This window comes from Apus apus, chromosome 5 (genome assembly GCF_020740795.1).
Source record: "Apus apus isolate bApuApu2 chromosome 5, bApuApu2.pri.cur, whole genome shotgun sequence".
Classification (NCBI taxonomy): domain Eukaryota; kingdom Metazoa; phylum Chordata; class Aves; order Apodiformes; family Apodidae; genus Apus; species Apus apus.
The window spans coordinates 43,370,072-43,386,443 of NC_067286.1; the positions used below are offsets into that span (position 1 = coordinate 43,370,072).

Below are 16,372 nucleotides of genomic sequence, written 5' to 3' on the forward strand. Positions count from 1 at the left end.
AGTTCAAAAGCTCCCATCTGTCCAAGAAGGGAAAAAAATGTGTGGGATTGTAGCCAGTTTTGCCGTCATGTGGCTGATGCAGCAACTGGCCATGTGCGCCCCGTATCCTTAGTGTGCTGGCAGAGTAATCACCCTTAACTCGGCCCTTCATAATTGGTGGCTGCTTTGTTTCTTGGGGATAATATTTAGCAGGAAGCCCACATTGTGCAGGCATTTATGTTAATGTCTGCTGCAGGGGAGAAGTAGGGAAAAGAAATGTGAAATGAAGCTAGGTGGAAACAAAAGGGCTACTCAGTAAATATTTCCTATATTCTTTGGATCTTTTAGGAAAGTGGGTGACTATCAAGCTGGGTATTCAGTCCAAGGAATTTTTTATCTCTTCCAATATTTATGACAATTCAGCAACATTTTTTCATTCTCTGCTTTGCTCTTTCTCTCTTTTATTGTAATCTTTATTGCAAAAAGACTTTGGTGAAGAGATGGGTTTTGTATTGAACCTTGAATACAATAACATTTATTATAATTATAATTTCTTTTATTAAAGAGCTAAAGGTTAGCTGCAGAAGCTTTTTCTTTCCATTCTGCAATTATTTTCCTTATTCCAACAGCTCTTGTATTCTTGACAGACACAGTTGCTGTACTGGATCATTCTCTTGGATGGAGAACAGCAGTTTCTGTGATATTTATGATACACATCTCTTTGGCCTTTGGAAAAATACCCTTAAAGTTGATACAAGGCAGCCATGTGTGCATTTCACCAGGTGATAAAAGCTAACTGCAGCTGTATAGTTTATGCTATCAGTTTACACTGCTTGAGCGTCTGACCACCTGATGGACATCACCATTGTGTGTTCAACAGGAGCAGGGTAAGCGTTCAACTCTATTGTTCTGACACCTGAGTTGGGTATTTCTACCTTCTCTCATGGTTTCTGACATACGTATGTATATACTGGGCTTGCAGTGAGAAAACACTGGCGACCCAATTGAATCACAGAATCATAGAATGGTTTGAGTTGGAAGGGACCTCAAAGATCACGTAGTTCCAATCTCCCGCTAGATCAGGCTGCTCAGAGTGCCATCCAACCTGGCCTTGAAACTTCAGTCTCCCCTCTTCCAGTTCAAAACCATTACCCCTTGTGCTATCACTGCCCTCTCAGGTGAAAAGCCCCTCCCCAGCTTTCCTGGAGCCCCTTCAGGCACTGGAAGGCCGCTGTAAGGTCTCCCTGGAGCCTTCCCTTCTCCAGGCTGAACAACAACCGAGGTATCACGAGCCCTGAGATTTTTTGAGAGCAGAAAACGGCTCTTCCGGGCAGCCGTGCGGGGCTGGGAGCCCCACCGAGGCAGCGGAGACCGCGCTGCCCTGCGGCGCGCTGGCCCGGGGCGCTGCTCGCTCGTGACTCGGAGGCGGGGGCGGGCGCACCCGCAGCGCGGGCACCGGCGGGCACCTCGGGCCTGCTGGGCCCGCGGCCGCCCGGCCCCGCCGCCCGGCCCCGCGGACTACACTTCCCAGCATGCCGCGCGGCAGGAGCGCGCCGCGCGCAGGCGGGGGCGGCTGAGCTGCGCGCGTGCAGGTGGCGGCGGGGCGGTAAGTGCCGCTCCCGGCGGGGGCGGTGCGGAGCTTGCGGGGGCGCGGCGGGGCACGGCGCGGCGGGGCACGGCACGGCACGGCACGGCGGGGCACGGCACGGCACGCCTGAAGGGGACGGAGGGAGTCGGAGTCGGCCCCTCGTGTCCTTCACGGGGAGACCCTGGGCCTCGCTGCGGCGGGAGCGGGCTCGGTGGGCGAAGCGGCCCGGCTGGGGCTTTGCGGCGGCCCTGGGTGCGGTGTCCTCGCTGCCCGCGGGGGTCACCGGCTGCCGCTCCCGGGGCCTCGGGACCCCCCGAGAAGCAGCGCCCGGGCAGCCGCGGTGGAAGGCGGAGGCCTCGGTCCGTCCCGGCTCCCCCGGGCGGCAGGCGGGGAGGCGCGGGGCGGCCCAGGGGGCGCGGGCAGGGCAGCCCGCTCGCCCGGGCGCAGGCCTGAGCCAGTGACATCGTGGGGCGCCTTTCGCAGCTGCCGGGGCCCTTGGGGTGTCCCCAGGGCTGTCGCAACGGCTCGTTTGCATGGAAAAGGCTCCTCAGCGCCTTATGCACAACTTGGAAATACAACTGATTTCTGACAATTCCATTTCTGTATCTTATATGGGAGAGGTTTTGCTTATTTCCTTTTTATTGGTAGAATGCAGTCAGCATGAAAGCAGGAACTTTTTTTTTGCCAAAGAGCTCAGCTGCTCTGCCTGTTTATTTGCTACCTAAAGTTCTCATCTTCTCTTCATGACGTGCAGCTGGCGGGTATGGCAATAGATGTGATGTCACAAGCTGCAGATTATAGCTTCAGGTAGAAATAAGATGCAAGAACAGATGGACTTCCATCCTGCATTCAAGCAAACGTTCTAGTAATAATGAAGGTGAAGGAAAAAGACAATGAAAAGAGAGACATATTTTCTGTGTTAAAAAAATGTAATTGTTTGCACCTTTCCAATAAATGAAATTTTACAAAAATGTACAGAGCAGAAATGGTTTAATTAAAACACTGCAGAAAATGTCTTTTGAAGGTGACAGAGGACACAAGACATTTCTGTACAAGGGAGATCAGTCCTCCCGGAAGCCCCAGAATTTATAGAATTTCTGAGATGCAGGCGGAGGAGGGCAGCTTTTTTTTGTGGGAAGTGCATATTAATTTGGCTGTAATCAAGGGCCCAGGTTTGTTTTCTCTTGGGTTTTATCATATGCTCCCTTCCATCAGGAGAAGAAGTTGGCATGCTGTAGGCAGCTCTGACTGGCACTGACAGAATATATCATGGCTTTCCTGTCTCAGAGTTACCATGGGCTTGTAAGGAAGTAAAAGGAAATAATAAGGTTTAGCTAAGGTTCATGTGCAGAGGTCTCTTGTGTTATATTAGCCTATTTCTCTGATTGTGTTCTTGGGAACTGTTTTTGAAAGGCTTGACCTGTGTCACTGCATGTGTTTTTTTGCAACAAGGCTTCCAAGAGAAAAGGCACAAGCGAGATGGACCCCACTAAAGGTCCACAGAAAGAAATAGGAAAATTTCTCAATCAAGCCTTAGAGTAGGAGGACTAGTGCACTCCGTCTTCAGAGGGTAAAAGCCTGCACTTCATCAAGGGTGCTCTTGCAGAGTAGGTGAACTATGCCTCTTCATTCATGGTGTAAGCAGAAAGAAAAGTCAGTCGTATTTTCTATCTAATACCAGACAAAGGGAAAGGAAAGAAAAGGGTGTGGTTAGTCAGTCAAGAGAGGTTCTCTTCCCCCTCTATTCTGCATTGGTGAGGCCACATCTGGAGTATTGTGTCCAGTTCTGGGCCCCTCAGTTCAGGAAAGACAGGGAACTGCTGGAAAGAGTCCAGCGCAGAGCTACTAAGATGATTAAGGGAGTGGAACATCTCCCTTATGAGGAAAGGCTGAGGGAGCTGGGTCTCTTTAGTTTGGAGAAAAGGAGGCTGAGGGGTGACCTCATCCATGTTTGCAAATATGTAAGGGGTGAGTGTCAAGAAGATGGAGTTAAGCTTTCTTCAGTGATGACCAGTGATAGGACAAGGAGTAATGGATACAAATTGGAGCATAGGAGGTTCAAGGTGAATATCAGAAAATATTTTTTTACTGTGAGAGTGACAGAGCACTGGAACAGGCTGCCCAGGGAGGTTGTGGAGTCTCCACTGGAGACATTCAAAACCCGCCTGGACGCCTTCCTGTGTGATGTACTCTAGGTGACCCTGCTCTGGCGGGGGGGTTGGACTAGATGGTCTTTTGAGGTCCCTTCCAACCCCTAGGATTCTGTGATTCTATGATATACCCAATTTGTGATTTTTTTTTTTTTTTCCCAAGTCTAGATCCCCTGATGTGATATAAAAAATCATTGCATGTATGTCATGTGCAGTGAATTACATGTTTACTACTTTATATACTGTAAGCAATGGATGCAATGCTGCAAAGTGCTTAGCGTGGGAAATGCACTGATTTCCCACCTTGTCTTCTAGAGAAGAAGTGAGTGAGAAGTGTCTTACTGGTGCTGGGTCAGTAGGCTGTGGATTCTTGCAGATGTCCATTCTACCACTGCAGTCCCTGCCTGGCACTTGAACAGGACAGTGATGATGATGAGAAAACAGGTCTCACTTGGTCAGTCTGAACGGGTTCAACAGCACCTGTGCTGTGTGCACCTGTCTGCCACTGGCCAGGGGGCTGCACACAGCCTGCAGCCAGGTATTGCCCCTTCTCCCACCACTCATCAGAGCTGAGGCACCTTCACAGCTAATCTGGCAGAGTTTTCAACAAGTTTTGGGTGCTCTTGGCATTGCAAGAGCTCTTTCTAAACCCTGTTTCTTTATATCCTCTGTAATCCCCTTGCTGTCTGCCTGTGCTCTGGTATCTTAAGAACATTTCCAGTGAAGATCTGGCCTATTGCTGTGCTCAGAATTGACTTTTGGTGAGCACATGCTCCTGTATCTCCATCCATCTCTTGTTTCTACGTGTATTGCCTTTGGCACCATGAGCAAAATGTTTTGTTGTGGGTGCCCAAGGTCTAGCACAGTGAGTTAATTTTGGGTTTGTGGCCTGTAGACACTGTTGAGTTAGAAATAGCAGTGGAGTCAGAGCTTGCATTTGGTTGCTGTGTGGTTGCTTGAGCTCTTGGCTGGGTGCAGTGCTAGCAATGCATCATTAGCAAAGGAGCAATTAAAACTTCAACTGTCAAGTCCCTTGGGGCTGTAGGCACCAGACCACTACATCCTCAGATGTTACAGCTGCTGTTTTGTGTCTTGGCAGGGTTCATCAGTCATGGCACGAAGGGCCTTGAAACTTGCCTCATTGGTGGCAGCCACTTCTGGCATCTATTTGTATGGCAACAAGTTCGTGGATCCCAATGATTTTGGAGTTGTTCGTGTGGGCCGAGCCATTGCCACAGTAAGTTTCATCCTAGTAATGTGCAAGATTCCTAGGTAGGTAAGGGCATTGAAGTTCACAAGAATTTGGAATTTCCTGCATTCCCTCTCAGAAGGTCAGTAGGAAGCTCTTCAAGTTGACATATTGGGGAGAAAAGAGGTGAAAGCGTAGAAGAAATAGCACTTGTCATTTGCACATTTTGGAAGAAATAAACAGAGATACTGGGCTGCAGAACATTGTCTCTTCTTCCCTGGATAGGGTGGGACTCTCAGAGCAAGGGCTCAGTTGAGGCCCCCATCTTCATCAGCCACCCTTCAAGGTCAGTCATCCACCCCAAGGATCATGGTTGTTGTGTTGATATGCTATGGTAGCCATTAGCCTGTGACCCTTAGTATGAGAGATCTGGGGAGAGAACAGGTGTTTTGAGGGTAAAGCAAAGTTAAAGTGAGGATGAGAGATTATGTACTTCTGAGGTTGGATTGGTTTCCAGATTCATAAAATAAACATTGCATCTGCCTGGCATGTCTGCTGTTTCACCCTTGTGTTGATCACTGCTCCAGAAAACCTGAGAGTGGAGGCTGGCAGCCAAATAGGTTTCTGCCTTCTCCTTCAGGATATTCACTGGTGAATCCATGAGCAGCCAGGAACAAGGAAAGCTGAGACTCTGGAAGGGGTATCAGTCTCCCAGTACCCCACTTGCACTATACATTTGTCACTTCAGGCCATGATCTCCATCATTTACAGACCCTCAGTAAGCAGCTGTCTGTCTGTACATTCTATGACTTTCAAGCACTTCATTAATGAGTTTTACAGGGAGTCAGCTGCTGAGGGCAGATGCAGTAAGAAAAAAGCTCTGTCAGTTGGCTCAGGTGCCGTGCTGTTTATATGTCCAGGCTGCGCCATGAACTACTGTGAAAAAATAGTGTTTATTTTGAAAGGGTGAGGGTAGAAATACTAATTGTAATCTTTCCTTCTTAGCTAATAAGTGCTAAATAACTGCTAAACTTTGTGCTCTGCCCCTGACCATAAGGCAGGGCTGCCTGGTGACAGGAAGCAGCTCTCTCCCTTCTACTGCTGAGGCAACTGAGGCATGGAGAGGGAGCACAGCTTATTGTGGCTGGAGAGGAATCTGCTCTCCAGGCCGTTTGGGCTCTCCAATCTGCCCTTGAGTTCTGACTCCTTGACCAGTGTTTCTCACTTGAAAGCCAGTGTTTTTTTTGTGGCTACCTTCTATTTTAAGACAAAAATGAGAACTGTGCAGTGATGAAACTGTGAAGTTGGTGTTTTGAGTGGTGGTGAGATTACTTTCCTGATTCATAGGAAATAGGGGAAAGGAGATTTTCTTTGCTCTAGATGCTGGTGAATCTAAAGACATGCCTGACTTTCATGTCCTCTGCTTTCAGGGAAGGCACAGGTCATGGGCTGGAAGACACTTCACTGGCCCTGCTCTTAAATGCATCAGCAGGTTCTGCACCCATAACTGCAAGTAGTGACCTCCAAAAACATACTGCCAATGTTCAGTGCTCCATAGGTGATGACAGCAGATGTTTATACCTGTGTGTCTGTATACTGTTCAAACACATTTTTTCTGTGTGTTTGAATTCTCTGTTCTGTTTACTATACAGGACTGCATATAGTTAGGCTGCTCCTTTAGTTGTGCTCCACCAGTGACCTCTGCTTCCCAGGCTGGGGTTTGCTCCTTGTTGGAATGGCAGAAGTCAGCTCTCGTCTGTGCACTGGCAGCCCAGTCTGCTCTCATTCCTTAGCCATAGGCTGGGTGAAGGCAACAGAGCAATTGAACATGGTAATTTCTAAGAAGCTCAGCTTCTTGGACTTGCTCTTCCTGTAGTGGAAGGCCAAGACTCTGTAGCAAACAACTGACTTTGGGTATTTGTGGCATGTATATGGATCTAGCCCTGCCCAGGCTTCTTGTCTGGGTGCTTGATTCAATCATTGGACCATAATCAGGCAAAAGCAGGCTGTAATCCTTAAGAGCTAAGTTCAGCAGCAGCAGACACAAAAATTTAAGACAAGTTATGGTGAGGCAAACAAAACAAAACCCTGGAGAAAAGAACAGAGGGAGGTCAAGAAATTTAAACTAGAACTACAGGATTGGACAGGTTTAATCCAAGTTTGATTAGAAAGATTCTTTTCTAAGAAACTTGAAGTGGGCTAGCAGAAAATTTCTTCTTCAGCCTCTATTTAAAATAGAGAACTGGCTCTTGCTTACATGAGGGAAGACAAATAATCAGAGGGAACGTTGTGCGATGCTCTGGTGAGATCTGAGCTTAGTTTAGGTGTGGAAGAGTGTTTAAGGTTTAAGGAAGGTGTTGAGAATTCATTGATACAAAGTGGAAGCCCAAGTCTTTGAGACATTTAACACTGGACTGGATACAAGATCAGTTAAATAAGTAATCTGGCATTTGTAAAGGAAGGGATTTGATTTATAGGTCTTTTTGTGTCTCCAAGATTTAGTCTCACATGGTAACGTGAATGATGGCACTAGTATTGGCTAAGAATGAAGTCAGTGGCCTGGGCAGCATTATGTTTCAGAGTTTCTGTGTTCTGGTAAAGTTAGAAACCTGGCACAGCAGTTGTGCATTTGCCATATTTCTTCGAGGGTATCCCAGTTGTTTTGGTCACGTGGAAGGAATGTTCTATGCAGTAGCTGGAATACATCTCAGGCACTAGCAGGGGTTTCACAATGTCAGAGCTGCCTATCAGTATTGTCATAATACTAATTTAGTGTTTAAGATGACGATATAATTAGCAACCACTTAATTAATTCCCACTTCCTCTGTAATACAGGCCAATCTGTTAGCTGCTTCTTTTCAAGTTGGAGGTGATAATTACCCTTGTGGACCAGCAATAAAATAAGAACCAATTCAAGCCTTCATGCAAAGATGATTTGAACCTCTCTCCACTTCAAAGTTGTTCTTTGAGGTTGTGAAGATGCTTTGAAAAATTTTTCTTCTGGGTGGGTCTCTGTGTAGCTGTGCAGGTCCTGAGTTCACCAGGGGCAAGAGAGACTTAAAAGCCAGGAAAAAAAAAATTGCTGTGCTCAGTTTCCAAAAACAAGAAACAGGAGAAATCTAACCTCCACAAGGAAGGACTGTGTCTGTTTGTAGCTAATTCTCAGCTTAATCCCCTCTTGGATGCACCTCTGAGCTTTTGCCTGTTTCCCTTTTTGTTAGTTCCAGTGACTTTGTTTCAAACCAGATTTGATTTGGAGCTGGGGCTGTTCAGCCTGGAGGAGGCTGAGGGGAAACCTCATTGCTCTCTACAACTGCCTGAAAGGAGGTTGTAGTGAGGTGGGCATACAGATCATGTTTATTAAGTTTACTTGGAGGGACAAAAGGGAATGTACATCTCGATTAGCCTGTCCACTAACCTGCCATTTGGACTTTAAGATTCTCACCATGAAGAAACACTTGCATAACTGATCTAAAGTCAGATCTCCTAAAACCTCCCTGCTGAAAAGGCAGCTCCCCATTCTGGCACAGGTGCTAGCTCCTCCCTTCAGCACAAACATGCTTAGGAAGGGCATAGAATCCTAGGGGTTGGAAGGGACCTCGAAAGATCATCTAGTCCAACCCCCCCTGCCAGAGCAGGGTCACCTAGAGTACATCACATAGGAACGCATCCAGGTGGGTTTTGAATGTCTCCAGAGAAGGAGACTCCACAACCTCCCTGGGCAGCCTGTTCCAGTGCTCTGTCACTCTTACAGTAAAAAATTTTTTTCGGATATTCACCTTGAACCTCCTATGCTCCAATTTACACCCATTACTTAGACAGGCTGGAGACTTGGGCGGGGAAAAACCTGATGAAGTTTAACAAGAGCAAGTGTAGAGTTTTGCATTTGGGGAAGAAAAACGCCATGCACCAGTACAGGTTGGGGGCTGACCTGTTGGAGAGCAGTGTAGGTGAAAGGGACCTGGGGGTCATGGTAGACAGGAGGATGACCATGAGTCAGCAGTGTGCCCTTGTGGCTAAGAAGGCCAATGGCATCCTGGGGTGTATTAGAAAGGGTGTGGTTAGTAGGTCAAGAGAGGTTCTCCTCCCCCTCTATTCTGCATTGGTGAGGCCACATCTGGAATATTGTGTCCAGTTCTGGGCCCCTCAGTTCAAGAAGGACAGGGAAGTGCTTGAAAGAGTCCAGCGCAGAGCCACAAGGATGATTAAGGGAGTGGAACATCTCCCTTATGAGGAAAGGCTGAGGGAGCTGGGTCTCTTTAGTTTGGAGAAAAGGAGACTGAGGGGGGACCTCATCAATGTTTACAAATATGTAAAGGGTGAGTGTCAAGACGATGGAGTTAAGCTTTTTTCAGTGAAGACCAGTGATAGGACAAGGGGTAATGGATACAAGTTGGAGCATAGGAGGTTTAAGATGAATATCAGGAAAAATTTTTTTACTGTAAGAGTGACAGAGCACTGGAACAGGCTGCCCAGAGAGGTTGTGGAGTCTCCTTCGCTGGAGACATTCAAAACCCGCCTGGATGCCTTCCTGTGTGATGTACTCTAGGTGACCCTGCTCTGGCAGGGGGGTTGGACTAGATGATCTTTCGAGGTCCCTTCCAACCCCTAGGATTCTATGATTCTATGATTCTATGATTACCCCTGTCCTATCACTGGTCATCACTGAGAAGAGCCTAACTCCATCTCCCTGACACTCACCCCTTACATATTTGTAAACATTGATGAGGTCACCCCTCAGTCTCCTTTTCTCCAAGCTAAAGAGACCCAGCTCCCTCAACCTTTCCTCATAAGGGAGATGTTCCACTCCCTTAATCATCTTAGTAGCTCTGCGCTGGACTCTTTCCAGCAGTTCCCTGTCCTTCTTGAACTGAGGGGCCCAGAACTGGACACAATACTCCAGATGTGGCCTCACCAATGCAGAATAGAGGGGGAGGAGAACCTCTCTTGACCGACTAACCACACCCTTTCTAATGCACCCCAGGATGCCATTGGCCTTCTTGGCCACAAGGGCACATTGCTGGCTCATGGTCATCCTCCTGTCTACCAGGACCCCCAGGTCTCTTTCACCTACACTACTCTCCAGCAGGTCAGCCCCCAACCTATACTGGGACATCGTGTTGTTCTTCCCCAAATGCAAAACTCTACACTTCCCCTTGTTGATTTTCATCATGTTTCTCCCCGCCCAACTCTCCAGCCTGTCTAAGTCTCTCTGAATGGCAGCACAGCCTTCTGGTGTGTCAGCCACTCCTCCCAGCTTGGTGTCATCAGCAAACTTGCTGAGGGTACATTCTGTACCCTCATCCAGGTCGTTGATGAAGATGTTGAACAACACCGGTCCCAGTACCGACCCCTGAGGGACTCCACTAGTCACACACCTCCAAACAGATTCTGCCCCATTGACTACAACTCTCTGACTCCTTCCCATCAACCAGTTCCTAATCCACCTCACTACCTGATCACCAAACCCATACCTGATCAACTTATCTACAAGGATGCTGTGGGAGACGGTGTCAAATGCCTTACTGAAATCAAGATAGACCACATCTACCGCTCTGCCATCATCTATCCACCTAGTAATTTCCTCATAGAAGGCTATGAGGTTAGTCAAACATGATTTACCCTTGATAAAACCATGCTGACTGCTCTTGATGAGCCCCATGTCCTTGATATGCCTAGAGATAGAGACAAGAATAAGTTGTTCCATCACCTTTCCAGGAATGGAGGTGAGGCTGACCGGTCTATAGTTACCCGGGTCCTCCTTCTTGCCCTTCTTGTAGACTGGAGTGACATTTGCTATCCTCCAGTCCTCAGGCACCTCTCCTGTTACCCATGACTTACTGAAGATGATGGAGGGTGGCCTAGCAATGACCTCCGCCAGCTCCCATGGTGAGAATCTTAAAGTCCAAATGGCAGGTTAGTGGACAGGCTAATCGAGATGTACATTCCCTTTTGTCCCTCCAAGTAAACTTAATAAACATGATCTGTATGCTTCTGTGCCATTTGCTGGTGTTCTCACAGTGGAAAGAGAGCAATTTACCATAGAATAAAATTGTGGAATACCCTAGATCCATTTTCAGAAATCATTAAGGCACTCTAGGAATCTAATTCCATTGTCTGGGGCTATGTCTAGCTGGATCCCCATATAGTAGTTTTGTATTTGGATATCTGACCTTTTGGCCCTCTGGTCCTTTGTGTAGTTGAATATCCCCAAAAGTACTGCTGCTTGTGCTTATTGGTGAGCTTGTCTTCAGTCACTGCTCCCTGCTGAACTGTCTGCCCAGACGAGTTCGGGGTGTACAGGTGTGGTTAGGCAGGTTGGAGGTGTGAAGAGGAGTGGGGGATAACTGATGGGGCAAAACCAAGGTCTGCATGGCCTCTGTTACTAGCATCAAACCTTACTGTGGAAGCCCCAGATGGTTGACTGAGAATGGGAGTCACTGCGGAAGGTGTTGTACAGGGATTATGAAAATGCTTTGAGCTTCTCAAATAGAAGATATTATAGGAGTGACAGGTGTTGCTTATTTTTAGTAGCTAGGTGGCAATGAGGTTCCTGCGCTGCTTTCTATAAATGTTCATTGAAACGAAAATGTTTTCATTGATTTTTTTATGAGTCTGTTAACATAAACTTCACTGTGGAGCCTCAACTTTGGAGTCTGAGTTACATACATTCTCCCTAACAGATGTTTGTTGTTTTGAGAACTGCAGAGCATGCTCAACATTTCTGGTTCCATTTGCAGACAGCAGTTATCACCTATGACTACCTCACCTCTCTGCGGAGTGTCCCGTACGGATCAGAGGAGTATGACTTCCTCAAATCGCAGGTAAGGGATAGCACTGGACTGTGTTGCTTGGAAACTGAGGCACAGGTATGTTGCCAAAGCAATTGCTGTAAAGAAAACTATCAAACTGTCAGCTTAATAACCCAATATGCCTTCTACCAAATTGTTAAAAGCAAACTGGGCAGCATATTAGATAAGATTCTTGCAGGACCTGCGTTGTCCAACAGAGGAGGTCTCTTGTCAAGAGCAGCCACATGCAACCAGTGCTCACTTATGTCTGTTAGAGATTCAAGTGCTTGGTGTATGGGGTAAGATGCATTTGGGCTCTGTCACCAGTTCTCTTCTGCCCAGACTGGTTGTGTGGAGGTTAGCTCCTGAGAGCGGCCTGGCAGTGGCTTCTTACCTGCTTATTGGTTGATAATGGCCATAACATGCAGACTGAAGGATTTAAGTAAAAAGACTGTGTTGGAGAGGAAATATTAAGGCTGAATCAGGCTTGCAGATCTCTGAAGAAATAAGAATTGGGCAAAGAAATGTACATCTCATTGTATTGTTGTTTTGATATCAGTAATTAACATGAATAGAAAAAACATTTATAGTGAGAAGGAAGGTAAGAACCTCTATTGCTCCTCTCAGTCTTGTGCTGCACCTTTCATCTCAACCTACAGCCCTACAATACCTTGAGCTGTCAGTGCCACAGCGTTTTAATTGAGTGCACGTAGCGTAGCCAGGGTCTCACTGCTATTCCAGCTCATGGCCTCTTTCGAGTGGTAAATATGGCTTGTGTCAAATTAGGCCAGTCTGCATAGTATGTGTGAAGTAAGATCTTTAACATAATTTTTCTTCTTAGTGCATGAAGGAATTAGGCCACTGATGTGGTTGTTATGCATGGGATGGTGCTCTCCTGGGACTCTCAGACGGGAAGTACTCTAGAGCTGGAAACAGCAGTGGACTGCAGCATGCTTTAGTATTCCTCTGACAGAAAAATGAGGATGGGTGTGTTGGAGTCTGGAGCTTCACTTTCCATATATTCATATCTCTGCCATGTGCCTTTGAAACCTGGCTTGCAGAAGGGCAGCTTTTAGCTGTCTTGAGCAACACCCAAGTTATGGAGTTATCAGTGCTGTGGACAGCTCATCATTTGGCAGAAGTCTGCAACAGCCCTTGAAAATTCCTGACCCTTTGCTGTGTCTCTCTATGGCTTCAATAACCTCTGTCATGCAGGTTTTGATGGTTTGTCAATTCATGTCTCTGGCCGCCAGAGAGGGCCCTGTTTGCTTGGCAGCCAAGACTGGCTGAGTCAGCCTTCTCGTGTGGCAGAGCTAGTGGCAAGCACAGCTTGTCAGCACGGCACAAGAGGACTCTGTGGGATGGTCAGCACTAGCCTTTGGCTGCATGAAGGGGAATGAGCTGGGAGACAGGAGGAAGTAGGCACAGGCATAGCATGAGTTGGTAAAACTTGTTGACCTGTGGAGACCTGTCCTACTGTTGGCAGGTGTTATGGAGGACAAATACTGAGCCTGAGAGAGACAGTCCTTGTGGGTTCCTCAGCAACATCCTTATAGAGTTTGTGCTAGCAAAGCATCAGCTTGGCAGGAGAGAATTTTTTGAGCCTGGGCAATTACACGTCAAATCCTTTACCTCAGTGCAGCTCTAAGTGGATGGCAACCAAGTCTTTACCATCTTGAAGCTCTTTTAGCGCTCTGTGGGAGCTGATTTTGTTGGTCTTGAACTAGGTTAGAATTACTTGTAGTAACTTGCTCCATTGGAGCTGGTACTAAAGATTAAGCACTGGATAGAGCCAAGAGGATGCAAAGGCCCCTCCCAAGTGTTGTGTGTGAAGGATGCTTATCCAGATGTTTCTTCTACTGTCCTGGATAGATCTCTGGTGCTCTCAGCCATTCATTGTACTCTCTTTGCTTTCTGTCCTCGCAGTGAGGCCATTTTAACTTCCTCTTCATGTGCTGAGAGTATGACATTTTCTCTAAAGCATGTGTACGAATTGTTATGTATGTGTGAATTTCCAGCCTCACTTTTGGTGCTGTGTCTAGAAGAGAGATTCTGTGAGGCGGGGATTTGGTGACCTTGGGTTTGTGGATAGTGCCAGCAGGTCTGGGTGCAGCTGCTGTGCCTCTGTCTCTGGTGAGGCAGTGCAGCTGTATGTGTGTCTGGGGTGGGCTTGCAGCTGTGAGTGGAAAAACACATTTGTGTTCATCTTCTCCTGGTACTCAGCATACTGATGGGTGCTCCTCCAGTGCAAACAATGCTTATTTCGCTCTCCAAAGATTCCTAGTTAGCCATTGAACTGGAGTCTCTAAATTACCCATGGCCTCAGATGAGAGCTGGAAAGCCTCAGTGGCAGCACCAGTCTCTGAGCCTGTTGGGCCAAACAGGGACATAGTCATTAGGAAACAATTAAATGCAAAGCAGATCAAGAAAGAAATGGGTTCCCCAGGGGCTTTTAGCCAGGTTCCTGCTTAGCTCCAAGAAGTTATATTCAATCTTACTCTATTTTTCTGTCCCTCATGGACCACTTTTGATGCTAATGCTCTCAGCCCCTCAGTTCTCAGCACCCTTTTATGGCCAGCAGATTTGGAGTATTTTACTACTTCACAAGGCAGGAAGCAACAGCTGGGAATTCACTGTGTCCCTGGGGTTGGTTTGCCTATCTCTGGCTCTCCCTTCAGGAGATACAAGAATCCACCTTCCTGAAGGCACTCACAGCCCTTCCCCAGAAACAGCCAAGAGAAAAAAATGTCTCTTTTCCATTCCTGGCCCTGCCCGTAGCAGGGATAAATCTGCTTAAGTGGTCAGACTTTATGTCCACCCCAGTGGCTGCTTCATCTCATCACTGATGGCTGGACCACATGGGTAACTTATTCTTTCTCCTGAGTTAAGGATCCTTTCCTAGGGTGTCTGCCCTATTTCTGCATATGATAATGCCAGTGTACTGATGGCAAGGCCAATGGCAGAGCAGCCATGTTTAGCCCCAAGATATTGTATGTCTGTAGGTGTAGTGTCAGGAGCATTAGGAGAGATACAAGCTTTCTTCACTTCATGTCTGTTTCATTAAATGACTCTGGCCATGTTTGCACATGGAAGCTTGGGCAGTTTTTCCTGTTTCTGCCCCTGCTTGTACTGGGTCAGAGGAGGAAGGAGGGCAGCCTCCTCAGTGCTGTTTCCTTACCTATTGCTTTTTCAACAAACTTCTTTATTCTGTAGAGGGCTGCATTTCTCTGACATTGTTCTGCCTCCTTGAGTGTTGGTCTCCTCAGTCTCAAGTAAGCCTATCCTGTGACATTTTCAGTGTGCCTCTCATTGTAGCACCTGGATGTCTTGGTTAACACTTCCTATATTGCTGGCATCAATTTCTGTTGGTCTTGCCGTCACTCCGGAGATGTCTCACAATATGTAGTCTGTTTAGGGACTGGCATCAAAGGGCTTCTGAGTTGTCAGATTTGTAAGGGGATTGCAATGCGTTGGTCATCTTGCAGATTTCAGCACAAGGGGCCACAGTTAAAAATCTTCAGGGTTTTTTGTTGTTGTTGCTGTTTTCCTCTGTAAGAGAAAATATTACTGCTGTGAATGTGTATAAAGGTTGGGGTTTTTTTAATGAAGTGAAGATAGCAAGCATAGAAAGGATCTCTGGTCAAGAGATCTCGGGAGACAGTGGGAATCCATTCTTGGATTGACTTTGTTGGCTACAGAATTGCTTTGTCAGGGAAAGCCATTTGGGGAGGTTAATTAACTTTCTTTTGATAACAGAATTAGGATGTTCTTCTCTTTCAAACTTCTGGTTATTCAGCTGTTAGTATCTGGGCAAATATTTGGAAGGCATAACCTTGTGCCATCATTATACAGAATAAAATTTCCTGCTCCTTGGAGGCTGTTCCTGGCATTTGTTGTGTTTGCTTCTTATGGTGGGGTGGATGTTTTCAAAATGACTTGTGTCTCACAGTGAAGTTGCCCAACTGAAGGATCCTGGAAAGAAAATGAGTGGGTGTATGTGTGAGTGTGTTTTTTGAAAATAACCTACAATATCTGAATAGTTCAGACCAACAAAGTAGCTTATGTCTTTAGACTTCCCTCATGATTCAGCAATACTATATGCCTTAAATAATAGGAAGTCATATCCTAAAATAGTTTCTTCATTATGGAAGTGGACAGAAATCCCCAGGAGCTCTCTGGGCATTCTTTCAAAAAGGCAACTGTGAATGCAGACTGTGGGTTATTGTACACCACAGCTAGTGTGTGTGATGGTGGCTCTCTTTGCTTGTGCTTCAAGCCGTGGTGACCCGGAGTGAGAAGCAGCAAATGAATTTCCCTATGAGATACAGAATAGCCATTAGGTGGCAGTGACTTTCTGTCACCAAGCTAAATGGGAACCAGTAGTAGAGAAGTGAAGAGCTTCACAGCCTGTCCACAGCCCCTGAGCTGATCATGTTTGGTTGCCCTATTATGTGCTCCCCAGGATGTCTCTTAATCTAAAAGGCATGGTCGACTCTAATGCAGTCTAAAAAAGCTACTAGCAGGGCCAGCTGGTGGCTTGATGATTCTACATTTGCGCGCTGCTGTCTAGCAAACTTCCTGCCAACACAAAGCATGAAAGCTTTGCACTGAAAACATACAGCAAGCTGTAAAATAAATCTTATAATTATAAGACACTTCCTTTTCCTCCTTCTGC

The 16,372-nt window shown here is 46.8% G+C and overlaps 1 protein-coding gene across 3 annotated transcripts in view; it reads left to right on the forward strand.

Annotated features, from left to right (window-relative positions):
* Window positions 1-1,530: 1,530 nt before the first annotated feature.
* Window positions 1,531-16,372, forward strand: part of ADCK1 (aarF domain containing kinase 1) — an 87,266-nt gene continuing 72,424 nt past the window's right edge. For 2 of the 3 annotated variants that reach the window (XM_051620891.1, XM_051620893.1), the window contains exons 1-3: window positions 1,531-1,585; window positions 4,817-4,954; window positions 11,647-11,730. In XM_051620891.1, coding sequence (XP_051476851.1) covers window positions 4,829-4,954; window positions 11,647-11,730 — 210 coding nt within the window. In that variant the 5' untranslated portion in view covers window positions 1,531-1,585; window positions 4,817-4,828. Of the gene's footprint in view, window positions 1,586-1,729; window positions 1,779-4,816; window positions 4,955-11,646; window positions 11,731-16,372 lie in introns of those variants that run through there. The other variant, XM_051620892.1, reaches the window with a different exon arrangement.